The sequence below is a fragment of the Entelurus aequoreus genome, linkage group LG10 (genome assembly GCF_033978785.1).
Source record: "Entelurus aequoreus isolate RoL-2023_Sb linkage group LG10, RoL_Eaeq_v1.1, whole genome shotgun sequence".
Classification (NCBI taxonomy): domain Eukaryota; kingdom Metazoa; phylum Chordata; class Actinopteri; order Syngnathiformes; family Syngnathidae; genus Entelurus; species Entelurus aequoreus.
The window spans coordinates 44,340,425-44,360,003 of NC_084740.1; the positions used below are offsets into that span (position 1 = coordinate 44,340,425).

The following is a 19,579-nucleotide window of genomic DNA, read 5'->3' on the forward strand; positions in this document are numbered from 1 at the left end:
CCGAAATCATGGTCCCAATACGGAAAACCATTGCATCTAATAGAGAGTCAAATACTAGAGTCCGTGAACATTGCTCCAAAGTCAGGATTTTTTGTTGATTTTTTTCTGTTGTCATAATTTTGCCAAGTAAAATTCTGATTATTATTATACTATTGCCAACATTTTAAATTTTTCTTATAAAATTGTGACTTTTGTTGAGTAAAGTTACTATTATAGTTATTATCAATGTTGTAAATACACATCTTTATATATCTAGAAAGGGTGGTCCTAAAGAGGGAGGCATTTTTCTCAGGTCTCAAGAAGGTAACTAATACAGGAGTGTGTGTGTGTGTGTGTGTGTGTGTGTGTGTGTGTGTGTGTGTGTGTGTGTCTGTGTGTGTGTGTTGATATAAGCGGACCAGGCAGGCTTGGCCTCATGTCTGAGTGCATAGCAGCAGGACTTTGTAATGAAGGAAGCTCTGTGTAAAAACCAGACCAGTTAAATCTGCCTTGAAAGATGAGTGCACTCAAGCTTTTATCGACTCGTTGGGACTCCTGAAGTGAACTCATTTTAAAGGACTATGTCGCTCGGGTGCTGTTGTGACGCAGAACGCGCTGTTACTGTGAAGGGGCGGCGCTTAGAATGTTGTCTGTCGTTCATAATCATTATGTCAGACACTTTTAGCATCAACATCAAAGCTACAGACACAAAAAAAAAGTGATCAAAAGTACTTTTCAGCATCAATGCTAAAACGCTATCGTGCACTTCCGAGCTGTGTGATTGAAAAAGCGTTTAGAACAGTGGTTCTTAACCTGGGTTCGATGGAACCCCAGGGGTTCGGCGAAGGTCAAGACACACCCGACTCATCGTGTAAATAAAATCTTCTCCCTATCGCCGTGTTATGGATACCCACAAACAATGTTCCCTTTAATTTTCCATCTGATTTGCAGGTGTGTCAATGTTAGAATAATTATGTACAAGTTATCACATAACTCTTATGCTTAAAGGCCGTTGCTATAGTTATTATCAATTGTGCTGAAGTTGTACTTTTCTATCTGTGCAAAGGCACACAACTTGTAATCTTGCTTTGCGAGTTGTCTCGCGTCAGCAGTTTGTTTCCAGACGCCAAGGACGGACATCGAGTACCTCAACGCAGACAAAACAGACACAGGGCGAAATCACGAGTGTCAGCACATTTCCATTCTGAATAATCACGTATTGTGTCTAACTGGGGCTGCTCGCATTACCCCTCCCTTCAGAAGTAGCCTCAGTGATGTTAACAAGGGACCTCCCGAATAAATAGAGGAGCACGTGGGGCTGTACCTTAGAGCGTAGGGGGGAACTGTAACTGAGTGTGCAGCCCAATACGTCTCTCCTCATGAGCAAAATTCAACTCTGTCTCTGCTTGATTCCTTCTTCTTGTCTTGTGTAATAGATAGTTCGGTGTTTGAACCTGACAGTAATTTGTTGTGAGTTCATGCACTGTGTTGGTTTTGTTGTTTGAACAAGGTGATGTTCATGAGGGGTCACCCTATCGAGTGACCCCTCAAATTAAAGCCCATGATGAGGCCTTTGCGGGTGTGCTGTTATTTGTGGTGTTGTTTCACATAGGGCCACACAATCACGCAAAGAAACACTTTGGCAAGAAAATGGGTCCAATTTGTGGCAAACCGAAGCAGCTGCGTTAAAAAAAACAACACAAAAAACAAGGTAAATAGACATACAGGTTCACCAAAATAGTGGATGCCATCCCACGTGCCCAGTACACATTTGTTAAACGCTTTTGCTGCTATTAGCGACAACAAAAACAAACTTTGCTAATGTCAATAAATGCTATGTGCCTCTGGATGGTTGGATTGTTATTTTTCTAAAACTTACTGGACATATTATATCGATAGACAAAATTGATTAATCATGGGGACAGCCTCCAGGTAAAGTTCACAGGTATGGGGCGAAAAAAACAAAAACGTTCAAAGGTACTGAGGTGGCAAAAAAAAAAACTATCAACAAACCCTATCGAGTGACCCCTCATATTAAAGCCCACGATGAGGCCCTTCCAGGTGTGTTGTTATTTGTGGTGTTATTTCACGTGGGGCCACACAATCACGCAAAGAAACACTTTGGCAAGAAAAAAAAAGGCAAACAGAAGCAGCTGCGTTTGGAAAAAAAAAACATGGTAAATAGACTTGGAATGTGGCTCTGGATGGTTGCATTGTTATTTTTCTAAAAGTTACTGGACATATTCCATCGATAGACAAAGTTGATTAGTCAAGGGGACAGCCTTTGGGTAATGAATAAATCACAGGTACTGAAGTGGAAAAAAACAATCAACAAACCCTATCGAGTGACCCCTCATATTAAAGCCCATGATGAGGCCATTCCAGGTGTGTTGTTATTTGTGGTGTTATTTCACGTGGGGCCAAACAATCACGCAAAGAAACACTTTGGCAAGAAAGTAGGTCAAGTTTGTGGCAAACAGAAGCAGCTGCGTTTAAAAAACAAGGTAAATAGACATACAGGTTCACCAAAATAGTGGATGCCCACCCATGTGCCCAGTACACATTTAGTAAACGCATATGCTGCTATTAGCGACAACAAAAACAAACTTTGCTAATGTCAATAAATGCTATGTGCCTCTGGATGGTTGGATTGTTATTTTTCTAAAACTTACTGGACATATTACATCGATAGACAAAATTGATTAATCATGGGGACAGCCTCCAGGTAAAGTTCACAGGTATGGGGCGAAAAAAAACCAAAAACGTTCAAAGGTACTGAGGTGGAAAAAAAAAACTATCAACAAACCCTATCGAGTGACCCCTCATATTAAAGCCCACGATGAGGCCCTTCCAGGAGTGTTGTTATTTGTGGTGTTATTTCACGTGGGGCCACACAATCACGCAAAGAAACACTTTGGCAAGAAAAAAAGGCAAACAGAAGCAGCTGCGTTTGGAAAAAAAAACATGGTAAATAGACTTGGTATGTGGCTCTGGATGGCTGTATTGTTATTTTTCTAAAAGTTACTGGACATATTCCATCGATAGACAAAGTTGATTAGTCAAGGGTTGGGTAATGAATAAATCACAGGTACTGAAGTGGAAAAAAACTATCAACAAACCCTATCGAGTGACCCCTCATATTAAAGCCCATGATGAGGCCATTCCAGGTGTGTTGTTATTTGTGGTGTTATTTCACGTGGGGCCAAACAATCACGCAAAGAAACACTTTGGCAAGAAAATAGGTCCAGTTTGTGGCAAACAGAAGCAGCTGCGTTTGAAAATAAAAATAAAAAACAAAGTAAATCATTTTGTGCACCAGTAAAAAAACATGGTAACTTTGTCTTGAATTCAAAAAAAAAAAAAAATATAATAATATTTTTCACTAAAGAAGGGTTCGGTGAATGCGCATTTGAAACTGGTGGGGTTCGGTACCTCCAACAAGGTTAAGAATAGGGATGTCCGATAATGGCTTTTTGCCGATATCCGATATGCCGATATCGTCCAACTCTTTAATTACCGATACCGATATCAACCGATATATACAGTCGTGGAATTAACACATTATTATGCCTAATTTGGACAACCAGGTATGGTGAAGATAAGGTACTTTTTAAAAAAAATGAATCAAATAAAATAAGATAAATAAATTAAAAACATTTTCTTGAATAAAAAAGAAAGTAAAACAATATAAAAACAGTTACATAGAAACTAGTAATTAATGAAAATTTTTAAAATTAACTGTTAAAGGTTAGTATTATTAGTGGAGCAGCAGCACGCACAATCATGTGTGCTTACGGACTGTATCCCTTGCAGACTGTATTGATATATATTGATATATAATGTAGGAAGCACAGACTGTATCCCTTGCAGACTGTATTGATATATATTGATATATAATGTAGGAACCAGAATATTAATAACAGAAAGAAATAACCCTTTTGTGTGAATGAGTGTAAATGGGGGAGGAAGGTTTTTTGGGTTGGTGCACTAATTGTAAGTGTATCTTGTGTTTTTTATGTGGATTTAATGAAGAAAAACCAAAAAAAACAAAAACAAAAAAAAAACGATACTGATAATAAAAAAACCGATACCGATTATTTCCGATATTACATTTTAACGCATTTATCGTCCGATAATATCGGCAGACCGATATTATCGGACATCTCTAGTTAAGAACCACTGGTTTAGAAGAAGACACATGCACGGTTGATGTGATTTCATATGAATTGACTGGTGGTTGGATGGATGGATGGTTGGTTGGATGGTTGGATGGATGGATGGATGTGTGTTGGTCACAGACAGAGCAGGTAGCAGAACACCAACTCACGTCTTTCAGCATGTTCATGAAGCGTGCGCCGAAGCGCCAGGGCTTGTGGCGGTGGCACTGGAGCGAGCTGACGGTCATCTGGGCGGCCCGTTGCGAGGCGGCCGCCACCATGTAGACGGCGTCGTACATCAGTGACGCCTCCGTCTGCGAAGACATGCCTCCTTTAGCACTCGCTGGCACTTCAGTCCACGGGAAACAGCAGTGAGTGTTACGCAATCGCAGACAACATGGCTGACAGCGGCGCCAACTAAAGGTTGCGTTTCCCGGAATAGATCTGCTGTTTTGCCTCGTTTCACAACATTAGCATGCGGGCTAACGATGTTTACGTTCTAATTCCAAGAACCGAGAAGCTTTTAATGACCCTCGTTAAATATGGATAAACAAGTAAATATGGAAATGAAATGAGCTGCTTAACGAGATCCTGGACTGGACAAATATGCAACCTGATTGTTTATGCACTCCATCTATGTAAGTAGGTCACGTCCTGACTCCTTCAAACGTCCACCGACTCTATCTCCAGCTTCAAAAGCCCAAAAGCAGTGAAGTCGTCACGTTGTGTAAATGCTAAATAAAAAGAGAAGACAACAAATCCTTTTCAACTTATATTCAATTTAATAGACTGAAAAGACAAGATATTTCATGTTCACACTGAGAAACTTTATCTTTTTGCAAATATTAGCTCATTTGGAATTTGATGCCTGCAACATGTTTCAAAAAAGCTGGCACAAGTGACAAAAAAGACTGAAAAAAGTTGAGGAATGCTCATCAAAGACTTATTTGGAACATCCCACAGGTGAACAGGCTAATTGGGAACAGGTGGGTGCCATGATTGGGTATAAAAGCAGCTTCCATGAAATGCTCAGTCATTCACAAACAAGGACGGGGCGAGGGTCACCACTTTGTCAACAAATGCCTGAGCAAATTGTTTAAGAACAACATTTCTCAACAAGGAATTTAGGGATTTCACCATCTACGCTCCGTAATATCATCAAAAGGTTCAGAGAATCTGGAGAAATCACTGCACGTAAAGCCATGATATTACACACCTTGGATCCCTCAGGCGGTACTGCAACAAAAAGCCACATCAGTGTGTAAAGGATATCACCACATGGGCTCAGGAACACTTCAGAAACCCACAGTCAGTAACTACAGTTGGTCGCTACATCTGTAAGTGCAAGTTAAAACTCTACTATGCAAAGCCAAAGCCATTTATCAACAACACCCAGAAACGCCGTCGGCTTCGCTGGGCCCGAGCTCATATAAGATGGACTGATGCAAAGTGGAAAAGTGTTCTGTGGTCTGACGAGTCCACATTTCACATTATTTTTGGAAACTGTTGACATCGTGTCCTCCGGACCAAAGAGGAAAAGAACCATCCGGACTGTTCTAGGGTGAAAGTGTAAAATGCAGCATGTGTGATGGTATGGGGGTGTATTAGTGCCCAAGACATGGGTAACTTACACATCTGTGAAGGCACCATTAATGCTGAAAGGTACATACAGCTTTTGGAGCAACATATGTTGCCATCCAAGCAACGTTACCATGGACGCCCCTGCTTATTTCAGCAAGACAATGCCAAGCCACGTAGCTTTATAGTAAAAGAGTGCGGGTACTAGACTGGCCTGGTGTGGTGCATTATGAAGGCTAAAATAGCACAAGGGAGACCCCCGGACTGTGGAACAACTTAAGCTGTACATCAAGCAAGAATGGGAAATAATTCCACCTGAGAACATTCAAAAATGTGTCTCCTCAGTTCCCAAACCTTTACTGAGTGTTGTTAAAAGGAAAGGCCATGTAACACAGTGGTAAAAATGCCCCTCTGACAACTTTTTTGCAATGTGTTGCTGCCATTAAATTCTAAGTTAATGATTATTTGCTAAAAAATAAGAAAGTTTCTCAGTGTGAACATGAAATATCTTGTCTTTGCAGTCTATTCAATTGAATATAAGTTGAAAAGGATTTGTTGTATTCTCTTTTTATTTAGCATTTACACAACGTGACAACTTCACTGCTTTTGTATGTAAGTAGTTCACGTCACAACTCGTTAAAAAGTCCATTGACTAAAAGCTTGTCTTAAAAAGGGAGTCTTCAAATGTTTTTTTTAAAAGGGTCAAAACAGTGAAGTTCACGGAAGGACTGGTGCAAGTCATTCCAGAGTCTGGGGACTACATGCCAGGTCTCCCTTGGTTTTAAAATGAGTCATTGGGTTTCTTCAGAGACCATGGCCTGGAGACCGAAGGCTATGCAAAACAAATAAGCAATATACAGAGGGGCCTTAGAAATGCAAAGTCATGACTAAAATCTAAAACTCAATGCAGGATTTGACTGGACACCAATGAAGACTGGATAAAACGGGGGTAACGTGGGCTGTTCTGGGTCCACCGGTCGAAAGTCTGGCAGGCACATTCGGTACAGTCTGAAGTCTCTTTGGAGTTGACTTGTTAAAAGAAGCGAACACAGAATTACAATAGTCAATGCCAGATGAGATGATTTTTTTGAGATCTGATTTTGACAACACATTTCTCACTGTAGAGATGTTTCTCAGGTGATAAAACCAGTTTTTGACCCTGCAAAGACCCTGATCGAACACGAGCCCAGTGATATACCGAGGGGTCCACCATTCAGGGCACGGAAAGTCAGGACTAGAATGTTCAACTCTGCAGAATTTGACTGGAAGACTGGATAGAGTGGGGGGTCACGTGGGCTGTTCTGGGTGCACCGGTCAAACGTCTGCCAACCGCATTCTGTCCAGTCTGAAGTCTCTTTAGAGTTGAAACAAGTAAAAACAAAATGGTCAGTGCGAGACCAGATGAACGCGTTTGATATCCGATTTTGACAACAAATTTCTCACTTTAGATATATTTCTCAGGTGACAAAACCAGTTTTTGGTCAGTTGATGACAGTGACCCTCCAAAGACATCGACTGATCAAACACAAGTCCAAGGTTTCTGAGGCTGGTTTTTGACAGATGCACCCAGAGCACCGAGGGAGTTCTTGATCAATCAAAGTCGCCCTTAGTCACAAATGTCTCAAAGCCACAACGGCATCCTCGGCTCAGATCCCACATCAGGGCAAGAAAAAACTCAACCCAATGGGAACAATTAGAAACCTTGGAAGGGACTGCAGTTGTGGGGATCCCCCCTGGGTGACCGGTGCAATGGATGCTGAGTGGATACAGCTAATAATGTGAGAGTCCAGTCCATTGGAGGACCAGCAGGGGATCATCTTGAATGTAGACAAGTCAGGGCGCGGAGACATTACCAACTGATGCATAAGGAGTGGTTACCCGGGTCCAGACTTCATGTGAAAGTCCAGTCCATAGGGATTGATCAGGAGGATCTGTTCATCGGGAGCAATGATCAGAAATTCCGTTTTGCCAGAACTGATGTACCAAAGTCTGGCATCCTTTGACACAAAATAGTTGTCGAACATTAGCGAATGTGTTCCTCATTTGTCAGATACAGTTTTTCTTACTCCAGTTACGATTAGTATCACCAAGTGTAGAGGCCAAATCCTGGAAAGGCTTTACTTCCCAGCTTCCAACTAGACCGCATTGATGTTATTCCTTAAGGCATTGAATCGAACGTAACTGGATGATGAGAAACAAAACGTCTTCTGACCCCGGATTTCCACAGGATGTGTAACGGCAGCTAAACGGTGCCGCCACGGAAGGTCCATGGTGCAGGGAAATAGCGCAGACCTTTACAGATCTTGCTAACCCCTGCGTAATCACGCGATAAGGGGAGTTGTTCTGTCCAAATAAAACCAGGCCTGCCAGCTACAGCTGCCGAACGGCAACACCGTGGAACGTCTGGAGCTTTGCCGTCCGTCCATACCCAAAGGCGGGCGTCTGTGACAGCACTGGCTCCACTTGACTTGTGGAAAGGACGACAGATTTTCCGTCCTTCCATACCCAAAGGCGGGCGTCTGTGACGGCGATGGCTCCACTTGACTTGTGGAAAGGACGACAGATTTTCCGTCCTTCCATACCCAAAGACGGGCGTCTGTGACGGCGATGGCTCCACTTGACTCGTGGAAAAGACGACAGTTTTGCTGTCCTTCCATACCCAAAGGCGGGCATCTGTGACAGCACCGGCTCCACTTGACTTGTGGAAAGGACGACAGATTTTCCGTCCTTCCATACCCAAAGACGGGTGTCTGTGACGGCGATGGCTCTACTTGACTTGTGGAAAAGACGACCGTTTTGCCGTCCTTCCATCCCCAAAGACGGGCATCTGTGACGGCACTGGCTCCACTTGACTCATAGAAAAGACAACAGTTTTGCCGTCCTTCCATACCCAAAGACGGGCGTCTGTGACGGCGATGGCTCCACTTGACTTGTAGAAAGGACAACAGATTTTCCGTCCTTCCATACCCAAAGGCGGGCGTCTGTGACGGCGATGGCTCCACTTGACTCGTGGAAAAGACGACAGTTTTGCTGTCCTTCCATACCCAAAGGCGGGCATCTGTGACAGCACTGGCTCCACTTGACTTGTGGAAAGGACGACAGATTTTCCGTCCTTCCATACCCAAAGGCGGGCGTCTGTGACGGCGATGGCTCCACTTGACTTGTGGAAAAGATAACAGTTTTGCCGTCCTTCCATACCCAAAGGCGGGCGTCTGTGACGGCGATGACTCCACTTGACTTGTGGAAAGGACAACAGATTTTCCGTCCTTCCATACCCAAAGGCGGGCGTCTGTGACGGCGATGGCTCCACTTGACTTGTGGAAAGGACGACAGATTTTCCGTCCTTCCATACCCAAAGACGGGCGTCTGTGACGGCGATGGCTCCACTTGACTTGTGGAAAGGACGACAGATTTTCCGTCCTTCCATACCCAAAGACGGGCGTCTGTGACGGCGATGGCTCCACTTGACTTGTGGAAAGGACGACAGATTTTCCGTCCTTCCATACCCAAAGGCGGGCGTCTGTGACAGCACTGGCTCCACTTGACTTGTGGAAAGGACGACAGATTTTCCATCCTTCCATACCCAAAGACGGGCGTCTGTGACGGCGATGGCTCCACTTGACTCGTGGAAAAGACGACAGTTTTGCTGTCCTTCCATACCCAAAGGCGGGCATCTGTGACAGCACTGGCTCCACTTGACTTGTGGAAAGGACGACAGATTTTCCGTCCTTCCATACCCAAAGGCGGGCGTTTGTGATGGCGATGGCTCCACTTGACTTGTGGAAAGGACGACAGATTTTCCGTCCTTCCATACCCAAAGACGGGCGTCTGTGACGGCGATGGCTCCACTTGACTCGTGGAAAAGACGACAGTTTTGCTGTCCTTCCATACCCAAAGGCGGGCATCTGTGACAGCACTGGCTCCACTTGACTTGTGGAAAGGACGGCAGATTTTCCGTCCTTCCATACCCAAAGGCGGGCGTTTGTGACGGCGATGGCTCCACTTGACTTGTGGAAAGGACGACAGATTTTCCGTCCTTCCATACCCAAAAGCGGGCATCTGTGACAGCACTGGCTCCACTTGACTTGTGGAAAGGATGACAGATTTTCCGTCCTTCCATACCCAAAGGCGGGCATCTGTGACAGCACTGGCTCCACTTGACTTGTGGAAAGGACAACCGTTTTGCTGTCCTTCCATACCCAAAGGCGGGCGTCTGTGACAGCACTGGCTCCACTTGACTTGTGGAAAGGACGACAGATTTTCCGTCCTTCCATACCCAAAGACGGGCGTCTGTGACGGCGATGGCTCCACTTGACTTGTGGAAAGGACGACAGATTTTCCGTCCTTCCATACCCAAAGACGGGCGTCTGTGACGGCGATGGCTCCACTTGACTCGTGGAAAAGACGACAGTTTTGCTGTCCTTCCATACCCAAAGGCGGGCATCTGTGACAGCACTGGTCCCACTTGACTTGTGGAAAGGACGACAGATTTTCCGTCCTTCCATACCCAAAGGCGGGCATCTGTGACAGCACTGGCTCCACTTGACTTGTGGAAAGGACGACAGTTTTGCCGTCCTTCCATACCCAAAGGCGGGCATCTGTGACAGCACTGGCTCCACTTGACTTGTGGAAAGGACCACAGATTTTCCGTCCTTCCATACCCAAAGGCGGGCATCTGTGACAGCACTGGCTCCACTTGACTTGTGGAAAGGACGACAGATTTTCCGTCCTTCCATACCCAAAGGCGGGCATCTGTGACAGCACTGGCTCCACTTGACTTGTGGAAAGGACGACAGTTTTGCTGTCCTTCCATACCCAAAGGCGGGCGTCTGTGACAGCACTGGCTCCACTTGACTTGTGGAAAGGACGACAGATTTTCCGTCCTTCCATACCCAAAGACGGGCGTCTGTGACGGCGATGGCTCCACTTGACTTGTGGAAAGGACGACAGATTTTCCGTCCTTCCATACCCAAAGACGGGCGTCTGTGACGGCGATGGCTCCACTTGACTCGTGGAAAAGACGACAGTTTTGCTGTCCTTCCATACCCAAAGGCGGGCATCTGTGACAGCACTGGCTCCACTTGACTTGTGGAAAGGACGGCAGATTTTCCGTCCTTCCATACCCAAAGGCGGGCGTTTGTGACGGCGATGGCTCCACTTGACTTGTGGAAAGGACGACAGATTTTCCGTCCTTCCATACCCAAAAGCGGGCATCTGTGACAGCACTGGCTCCACTTGACTTGTGGAAAGGATGACAGATTTTCCGTCCTTCCATACCCAAAGGCGGGCATCTGTGACAGCACTGGCTCCACTTGACTTGTGGAAAGGACAACCGTTTTGCTGTCCTTCCATACCCAAAGGCGGGCGTCTGTGACAGCACTGGCTCCACTTGACTTGTGGAAAGGACGACAGATTTTCCGTCCTTCCATACCCAAAGGCGGGCGTTTGTGATGGCGATGGCTCCACTTGACTTGTGGAAAGGACGACAGATTTTCCGTCCTTCCATACCCAAAGACGGGCGTCTGTGACGGCGATGGCTCCACTTGACTCGTGGAAAAGACGACAGTTTTGCTGTCCTTCCATACCCAAAGGCGGGCATCTGTGACAGCACTGGCTCCACTTGACTTGTGGAAAGGACGGCAGATTTTCCGTCCTTCCATACCCAAAGGCGGGCGTTTGTGACGGCGATGGCTCCACTTGACTTGTGGAAAGGACGACAGATTTTCCGTCCTTCCATACCCAAAAGCGGGCATCTGTGACAGCACTGGCTCCACTTGACTTGTGGAAAGGATGACAGATTTTCCGTCCTTCCATACCCAAAGGCGGGCATCTGTGACAGCACTGGCTCCACTTGACTTGTGGAAAGGACAACCGTTTTGCTGTCCTTCCATACCCAAAGGCGGGCGTCTGTGACAGCACTGGCTCCACTTGACTTGTGGAAAGGACGACAGATTTTCCGTCCTTCCATACCCAAAGACGGGCGTCTGTGACGGCGATGGCTCCACTTGACTTGTGGAAAGGACGACAGATTTTCCGTCCTTCCATACCCAAAGACGGGCGTCTGTGACGGCGATGGCTCCACTTGACTCGTGGAAAAGACGACAGTTTTGCTGTCCTTCCATACCCAAAGGCGGGCATCTGTGACAGCACTGGTCCCACTTGACTTGTGGAAAGGACGACAGATTTTCCGTCCTTCCATACCCAAAGGCGGGCATCTGTGACAGCACTGGCTCCACTTGACTTGTGGAAAGGACGACAGTTTTGCCGTCCTTCCATACCCAAAGGCGGGCATCTGTGACAACACTGGCTCCACTTGACTTGTGGAAAGGACCACAGATTTTCCGTCCTTCCATACCCAAAGGCGGGCATCTGTGACAGCACTGGCTCCACTTGACTTGTGGAAAGGACGACAGATTTTTCGTCCTTCCATACCCAAAGGCGGGCATCTGTGACAGCACTGGCTCCACTTGACTTGTGGAAAGGACGACAGTTTTGCTGTCCTTCCATACCCAAAGGCGGGCGTCTGTGACAGCACTGGCTCCACTTGACTTGTGGAAAGGACGACAGATTTTCCGTTCTTCCATACCCAAAGACGGGCGTCTGTGACGGCGATGGCTCCACTTGACTTGTGGAAAGGACGACAGATTTTCCGTCCTTCCATACCCAAAGACGGGCGTCTGTGACGGCGATGGCTCCACTTGACTCGTGGAAAAGACGACAGTTTTGCTGTCCTTCCATACCCAAAGGCGGGCATCTGTGACAGCACTGGCTCCACTTGACTTGTGGAAAGGACGGCAGATTTTCCGTCCTTCCATACCCAAAGGCGGGCGTTTGTGACGGCGATGGCTCCACTTGACTTGTGGAAAGGACGACAGATTTTCCGTCCTTCCATACCCAAAAGCGGGCATCTGTGACAGCACTGGCTCCACTTGACTTGTGGAAAGGATGACAGATTTTCCGTCCTTCCATACCCAAAGGCGGGCATCTGTGACAGCACTGGCTCCACTTGACTTGTGGAAAGGACAACCGTTTTGCTGTCCTTCCATACCCAAAGGCGGGCGTCTGTGACAGCACTGGCTCCACTTGACTTGTGGAAAGGACGACAGATTTTCCGTCCTTCCATACCCAAAGACGGGCGTCTGTGACGGCGATGGCTCCACTTGACTTGTGGAAAGGACGACAGATTTTCCGTCCTTCCATACCCAAAGACGGGCGTCTGTGACGGCGATGGCTCCACTTGACTCGTGGAAAAGACGACAGTTTTGCTGTCCTTCCATACCCAAAGGCGGGCATCTGTGACAGCACTGGTCCCACTTGACTTGTGGAAAGGACGACAGATTTTCCGTCCTTCCATACCCAAAGGCGGGCATCTGTGACAGCACTGGCTCCACTTGACTTGTGGAAAGGACCACAGATTTTCCGTCCTTCCATACCCAAAGGCGGGCATCTGTGACAGCACTGGCTCCACTTGACTTGTGGAAAGGACGACAGATTTTCCGTCCTTCCATACCCAAAGGCGGGCATCTGTGACAGCACTGGCTCCACTTGACTTGTGGAAAGGACGACAGTTTTGCTGTCCTTCCATACCCAAAGGCGGGCGTCTGTGACAGCACTGGCTCCACTTGACTTGTGGAAAGGACGACAGATTTTCCGTCCTTCCATACCCAAAGACGGGCGTCTGTGACGGCGATGGCTCCACTTGACTTGTGGAAAGGACGACAGATTTTCCGTCCTTCCATACCCAAAGACGGGCGTCTGTGACGGCGATGGCTCCACTTGACTTGTGGAAAGGACGACAGATTTTCCGTCCTTCCATACCCAAAGACGGGCGTCTGTGACGGCGATGGCTCCACTTGACTCGTGGAAAAGACGACAGTTTTGCTGTCCTTCCATACCCAAAGGCGGGCATCTGTGACAGCACTGGTCCCACTTGACTTGTGGAAAGGACGACAGATTTTCCGTCCTTCCATACCCAAAGGCGGGCATCTGTGACAGCACTGGCTCCACTTGACTTGTGGAAAGGACCACAGATTTTCCGTCCTTCCATACCCAAAGGCGGGCATCTGTGACAGCACTGGCTCCACTTGACTTGTGGAAAGGACGACAGATTTTCCGTCCTTCCATACCCAAAGGCGGGCATCTGTGACAGCACTGGCTCCACTTGACTTGTGGAAAGGACGACAGTTTTGCTGTCCTTCCATACCCAAAGGCGGGCGTCTGTGACAGCACTGGCTCCACTTGACTTGTGGAAAGGACGACAGATTTTCCGTCCTTCCATACCCAAAGACGGGCGTCTGTGACGGCGATGGCTCCACTTGACTTGTGGAAAGGACGACAGATTTTCCGTCCTTCCATACCCAAAGCCGGGCGTCTGTGACGGCGATGGCTCCACTTGACTTGTGGAAAGGACGACAGATTTTCCGTCCTTCCATACCCAAAGACGGGCGTCTGTGACGGCGATGGCTCCACTTGACTCGTGGAAAAGACGACAGTTTTGCTGTCCTTCCATACCCAAAGGCGGGCATCTGTGACAGCACTGGCTCCACTTGACTTGTGGAAAGGACGACAGATTTTCCGTCCTTCCATACCCAAAGGCGGGCGTTTGTGACGGCGATGGCTCCACTTGACTTGTGGAAAGGACGACAGATTTTCCGTCCTTCCATACCCAAAGACGGGCGTCTGTGACGGCGATGGCTCCACTTGACTCGTGGAAAAGACGACAGTTTTGCTGTCCTTCCATACCCAAAGGCGGGCATCTGTGACAGCACTGGCTCCACTTGACTTGTGGAAAGGACGACAGATTTTCCGTCCTTCCATACCCAAAGGCGGGCGTTTGTGACGGCGATGGCTCCACTTGACTTGTGGAAAGGACGACAGATTTTCCGTCCTTCCATACCCAAAGGCGGGCATCTGTGACAGCACTGGCTCCACTTGACTTGTGGAAAGGACGACAGATTTTCCGTCCTTCCATACCCAAAGGCGGGCATCTGTGACAGCACTGGCTCCACTTGACTTGTGGAAAGGACGACAGTTTTGCTGTCCTTCCATACCCAAAGGCGGGCGTCTGTGACAGCACTGGCTCCACTTGACTTGTGGAAAGGACGACAGATTTTCCGTCCTTCCATACCCAAAGACGGGCGTCTGTGACGGCGATGGCTCCACTTGACTTGTGGAAAGGACGACAGATTTTCCGTCCTTCCATACCCAAAGACGGGCGTCTGTGACGGCGATGGCTCCACTTGACTCGTGGAAAAGACGACAGTTTTGCTGTCCTTCCATACCCAAAGGCGGGCATCTGTGACAGCACTGGTCCCACTTGACTTGTGGAAAGGACGACAGATTTTCCGTCCTTCCATACCCAAAGACGGGCGTCTGTGACGGCGATGGCTCCACTTGACTCGTGGAAAAGACGACAGTTTTGCTGTCCTTCCATACCCAAAGGCGGGCATCTGTGACAGCACTGGCTCCACTTGACTTGTGGAAAGGACGGCAGATTTTCCGTCCTTCCATACCCAAAGGCGGGCGTTTGTGACGGCGATGGCTCCACTTGACTTGTGGAAAGGACGACAGATTTTCCGTCCTTCCATACCCAAAAGCGGGCATCTGTGACAGCACTGGCTCCACTTGACTTGTGGAAAGGATGACAGATTTTCCGTCCTTCCATACCCAAAGGCGGGCATCTGTGACAGCACTGGCTCCACTTGACTTGTGGAAAGGACAACCGTTTTGCTGTCCTTCCATACCCAAAGGCGGGCGTCTGTGACAGCACTGGCTCCACTTGACTTGTGGAAAGGACGACAGATTTTCCGTCCTTCCATACCCAAAGACGGGCGTCTGTGACGGCGATGGCTCCACTTGACTCGTGGAAAAGACGACAGTTTTGCTGTCCTTCCATACCCAAAGGCGGGCATCTGTGACAGCACTGGCTCCACTTGACTTGTGGAAAGGACGACAGATTTTCCGTCCTTCCATACCCAAAGACGGGCGTCTGTGACGGCGATGGCTCCACTTGACTCGTGGAAAAGACGACAGTTTTGCTGTCCTTCCATACCCAAAGGCGGGCATCTGTGACAGCACTGGTCCCACTTGACTTGTGGAAAGGACGACAGATTTTCCGTCCTTCCATACCCAAAGGCGGGCATCTGTGACAGCACTGGCTCCACTTGACTTGTGGAAAGGACGACAGTTTTGCCGTCCTTCCATACCCAAAGACGGGCGTCTGTGACGGCACTTGCTCCACTTGACTCGTAGAAAGACAACAGTTTTGCCGTCCTTCCATACCCAAAGGAGTGGCGGCGAACCTAACAATCCATTTTCCCCGTTTTTTGGTTTGATGATAATAAAACAGAAAACAGATCGTTATTCCAATGTATTTGTGTTTGCAAACCAAGAATGAGAATTAAAACAAGGAGTGCAAAACTCTTTTCTCTACTCCCTGTTCAAGTCGTAAGACTAAAACTAGACTAGACTAGTCTTTATTCCTCAGAGGATTGTTTTTACCAGCGACCTAAACACCAAGCCGTAAATCCACGCTTGTGATTGGTCATTTGCTGCTGAGCCCGCCCCTTTTTTTGAACGCGCTTGTTATGACGTCAGTGTCGGAGCTCCCGAATCTTACCGTCATCATGCCCTCCATCATTCCCGTCTCAGCCTTGGAAGGAGCCTGCAGTCGCTCCATGGACCAGCGCTCCACCACCGAGGCCACCTGGGGGTTGTCGATGTTGAGCAGCCGGAAACCCGTCATGTTGACGCCGCTGTAGCGGTACGGCTCCAGGTCCAGCGCAAACAAGTCCTGCGGAGACGCCGCCTCACTTTTAGCACAATTCTCTAATAAAAAACTAGCATGCTAACAGTACTATGCTAACATGAGAAAAGTAGCATGCTTACATTTAAAATGAGTGAAATACAAACATATATGACACTGAAGTGTATACCTGCTAAATTATCTAAAAAGGTTAGCATGCTAACAGTACTATGCTAACATGTGAAAAATAGCATGCTTACATTTAAAATGAGTGAAATACAAAAAATATATGACACTGAAGTGTATAGCTGATAAATTATCTAAAAAGGTTAGCATGCTAACAGTACTATGTTGACATGCGAAAAATAGCATGCTTACAGTTAACATTAGTGAAATATAAAAAATATATGACACTGAAGTGTATACCTGCTAAATTATCTAAAAAAGCTAGCATGCTAACAGTACTATGCTAATATGCCAAAAATAGCATGCTTACAGTTAACATTAGTGAAAAATAAAAAATATATGACACTGAAGTGTATACCTGTTAAATTAACTAAAAAGGTTAGCGGGGGGTGCTCCACTAACCACGTTAAACCCAGATTCCGAACTAACAAAGGTCTTAACTCATTCTCTTTCTATGCCACATCAATGTGGAATGCGCTCCCAACAGGTATAAAAGAAAGGGCATCTCTATCCTCCTTCAAAACCGCTATAAAAGTTCACCTCCAGGCAGCTACAACCCTAAACTAACACCCTCCCCGGATTGCTAATAATCAAATGTAAACAATCAAATGCAGATTCTTTTTCTTATGCCTTCTGATCTCTCTCTCTCTCTCTCTCTCTCTCTCTCTCTCTCTCTCTCTCTCTCTCTCTATGTCCACTACTTGATGTCCATACCCCCCCCCCACCCCACCCCCCCTCCACACTCCTGATTGTAAATAATGTAAATAAGTCAATGTGATTATCTTGTGTGATGACTGTATTATGATGATAGTATATATGATAGTATATATCTGTATCATGAATCAATTTAAGTGGACCCCGACTTAAACAAGTTGAAAAACTTATTCGGGTGTTACCATTTAGTGGTCAATTGTACGGAATATGTACTTCACTGTGCAACCTACTAATAAAAGTCTCAATCAATCAATCAAAGCATGCTAACAGTACTATGTTGACATGCGAAAAATAGCATGCTTACAGTTAACATTAGTGAAATATAAAAAATATATGACACTGAAGTGTATACCTGATAAATTATCTAAAAAAGCTAGCATGCTAACAGTACTATGCTAACATGCCAAAAATAGCATGCTTTCAGTTAACAATAGTGAAATATAAAAAATATATGACACTGAATAGCATGCTTACATTTAAAATGAGTGAAATACAAAAAATATATGACACTGAAGTGTATACCTGCTAAATCATCTAAAAAAATGTGCATGCTAACAGTACTATGCTAACATGCAAAACATATCATGCTTACATTTTAAATGAGTGTAATACAAAAATATATGACACTGAAGTGTATACCTGCTAAATTATCTAAAAAGGTTAGCATGCTAACAGTACTATGCTAACATGCCAAAAATATCATGCTTACATTTAAAATGAGTGTAATACAAATATATATGACACTGAAGTGTATACCTGCTAAATTATCTAAAAAAAGATAGCATGCTAACAGTACTATGCTAACATGCAAAAAATAGCATGCTTACAGTTAACATTAGTGAAATATAAAAAATATATGACACTGAAGTGTATACCTGCTAAATTATCTAAAAAGGTTAGCATGCTAACAGTACTATGCTAACCTGCCAAAAATAGCATGCTTACCCCTAAAATAAGTGAAATACAAAAAATATATGACACTGAAGTGTATACCTGCTAAATTATCTAAAAAAAAAACCAGCATGCTAACAGTACTATGCTAACATGCCAAAAATAGCATGCTTACACTTAAAATGAGTGAAATACAAAAAATATATGACACTGAAGTGTAAACCTGCTAAATTATCTAGAAAAGCTAGCATGCCAAAATGCTAACTGTAACATGCGTCAAGTACCACAATGTTACTCTCAGGTGTGTACCTAAAAAAATATATTTAAAATGTAACTATGCTAACATCAACATGAATGAAGTACCAAAATAGGACTGAATGTACTGTACAATTAGCAAATAAGTTAGCATGCTAATGTTAAAATCCACTTTAGTCTACTTTGGCCTGCAGTGTAAACATAGTCTAAGCTGCCATTTTCTTTGTTTACTGTAAAATATACAGGTATTTTTTTAAAATGGTGATCCTGATACGTTTATATTATTCACTCTTACAAGCGGCCCTCTGAGGGCCAACTGTCATGTGGCCCTCAACGGAAACACCTTTGATGTCCCTGCTTTAAGTCCATCTACCGTACATTTCGGATTGTAAGCCACTAACTTTTTTTCCTACACTTTGAACTCTGCGGCTAATTGACGGATTTTTCTTGGCTGACGGCCACATTGTTTTGTGTTCAATAGTTTTCCTCAAACCCTGGCAGGGGACTCAAGTGGTGTGGTATTGTTTGGGTTTTTGGACCAGTTTGCCCACTGCAGGTATCACGGGTGGAAAATGTACTTCCTGCTTTAATGCCTTAAACCGGAAGTAAAATCATCCATAACGTTTCTACTCGTATGCATTCTTCATTCATCACTCCAAGCAACGTGTGTAAGTTTTACAATATAACTAAAACAACGTGTGAAAGTTTTACAATATAACTAAAACAAGGTGTGTAAGTTTTACAATATAACTAAAAAGTGTGAAAGTTTTACAATATAACTAAAACAAGGTGTGTAAGTTTTCCAATATAACTAAAACAAGGTGTGTACGTTTTACAATGTAACTAAAACAAGGTGTGTAAGTTTTACAATATAACTAAAACAAGGTGTGTAAGTTTTACAATATAACTAAAACAAGGTGTGTAAGTTTTACAATACAACTAAAACAAGGTGTGTAAGTTTTACAATATAACTAAAACAAGGTGTGTAAGTTTTACAATATAACTAAAACAAGGTGTGTAAGTTTTACAATACAACTAAAACAAGGTGTGTAAGTTTTACAATATAACTAAAACA

General features: G+C 45.4%; 1 protein-coding gene across 3 annotated transcripts in view; it reads right to left on the reverse strand.

Moving 5' to 3' along the window:
- The window catches only part of LOC133658677 (glutamate receptor ionotropic, kainate 1), an 88,246-nt gene that overhangs the window by 15,495 nt on the left and 53,172 nt on the right, over positions 1-19,579 (reverse strand). For all 3 annotated transcript variants that reach the window (XM_062060957.1, XM_062060958.1, XM_062060956.1), the window contains 2 exons: positions 16,333-16,506; positions 4,307-4,450 (listed from right to left, as the gene is read on the reverse strand). In XM_062060957.1, coding sequence (XP_061916941.1) covers positions 4,307-4,450; positions 16,333-16,506 — 318 coding nt within the window. The remainder of the gene's footprint in view (positions 1-4,306; positions 4,451-16,332; positions 16,507-19,579) is intronic.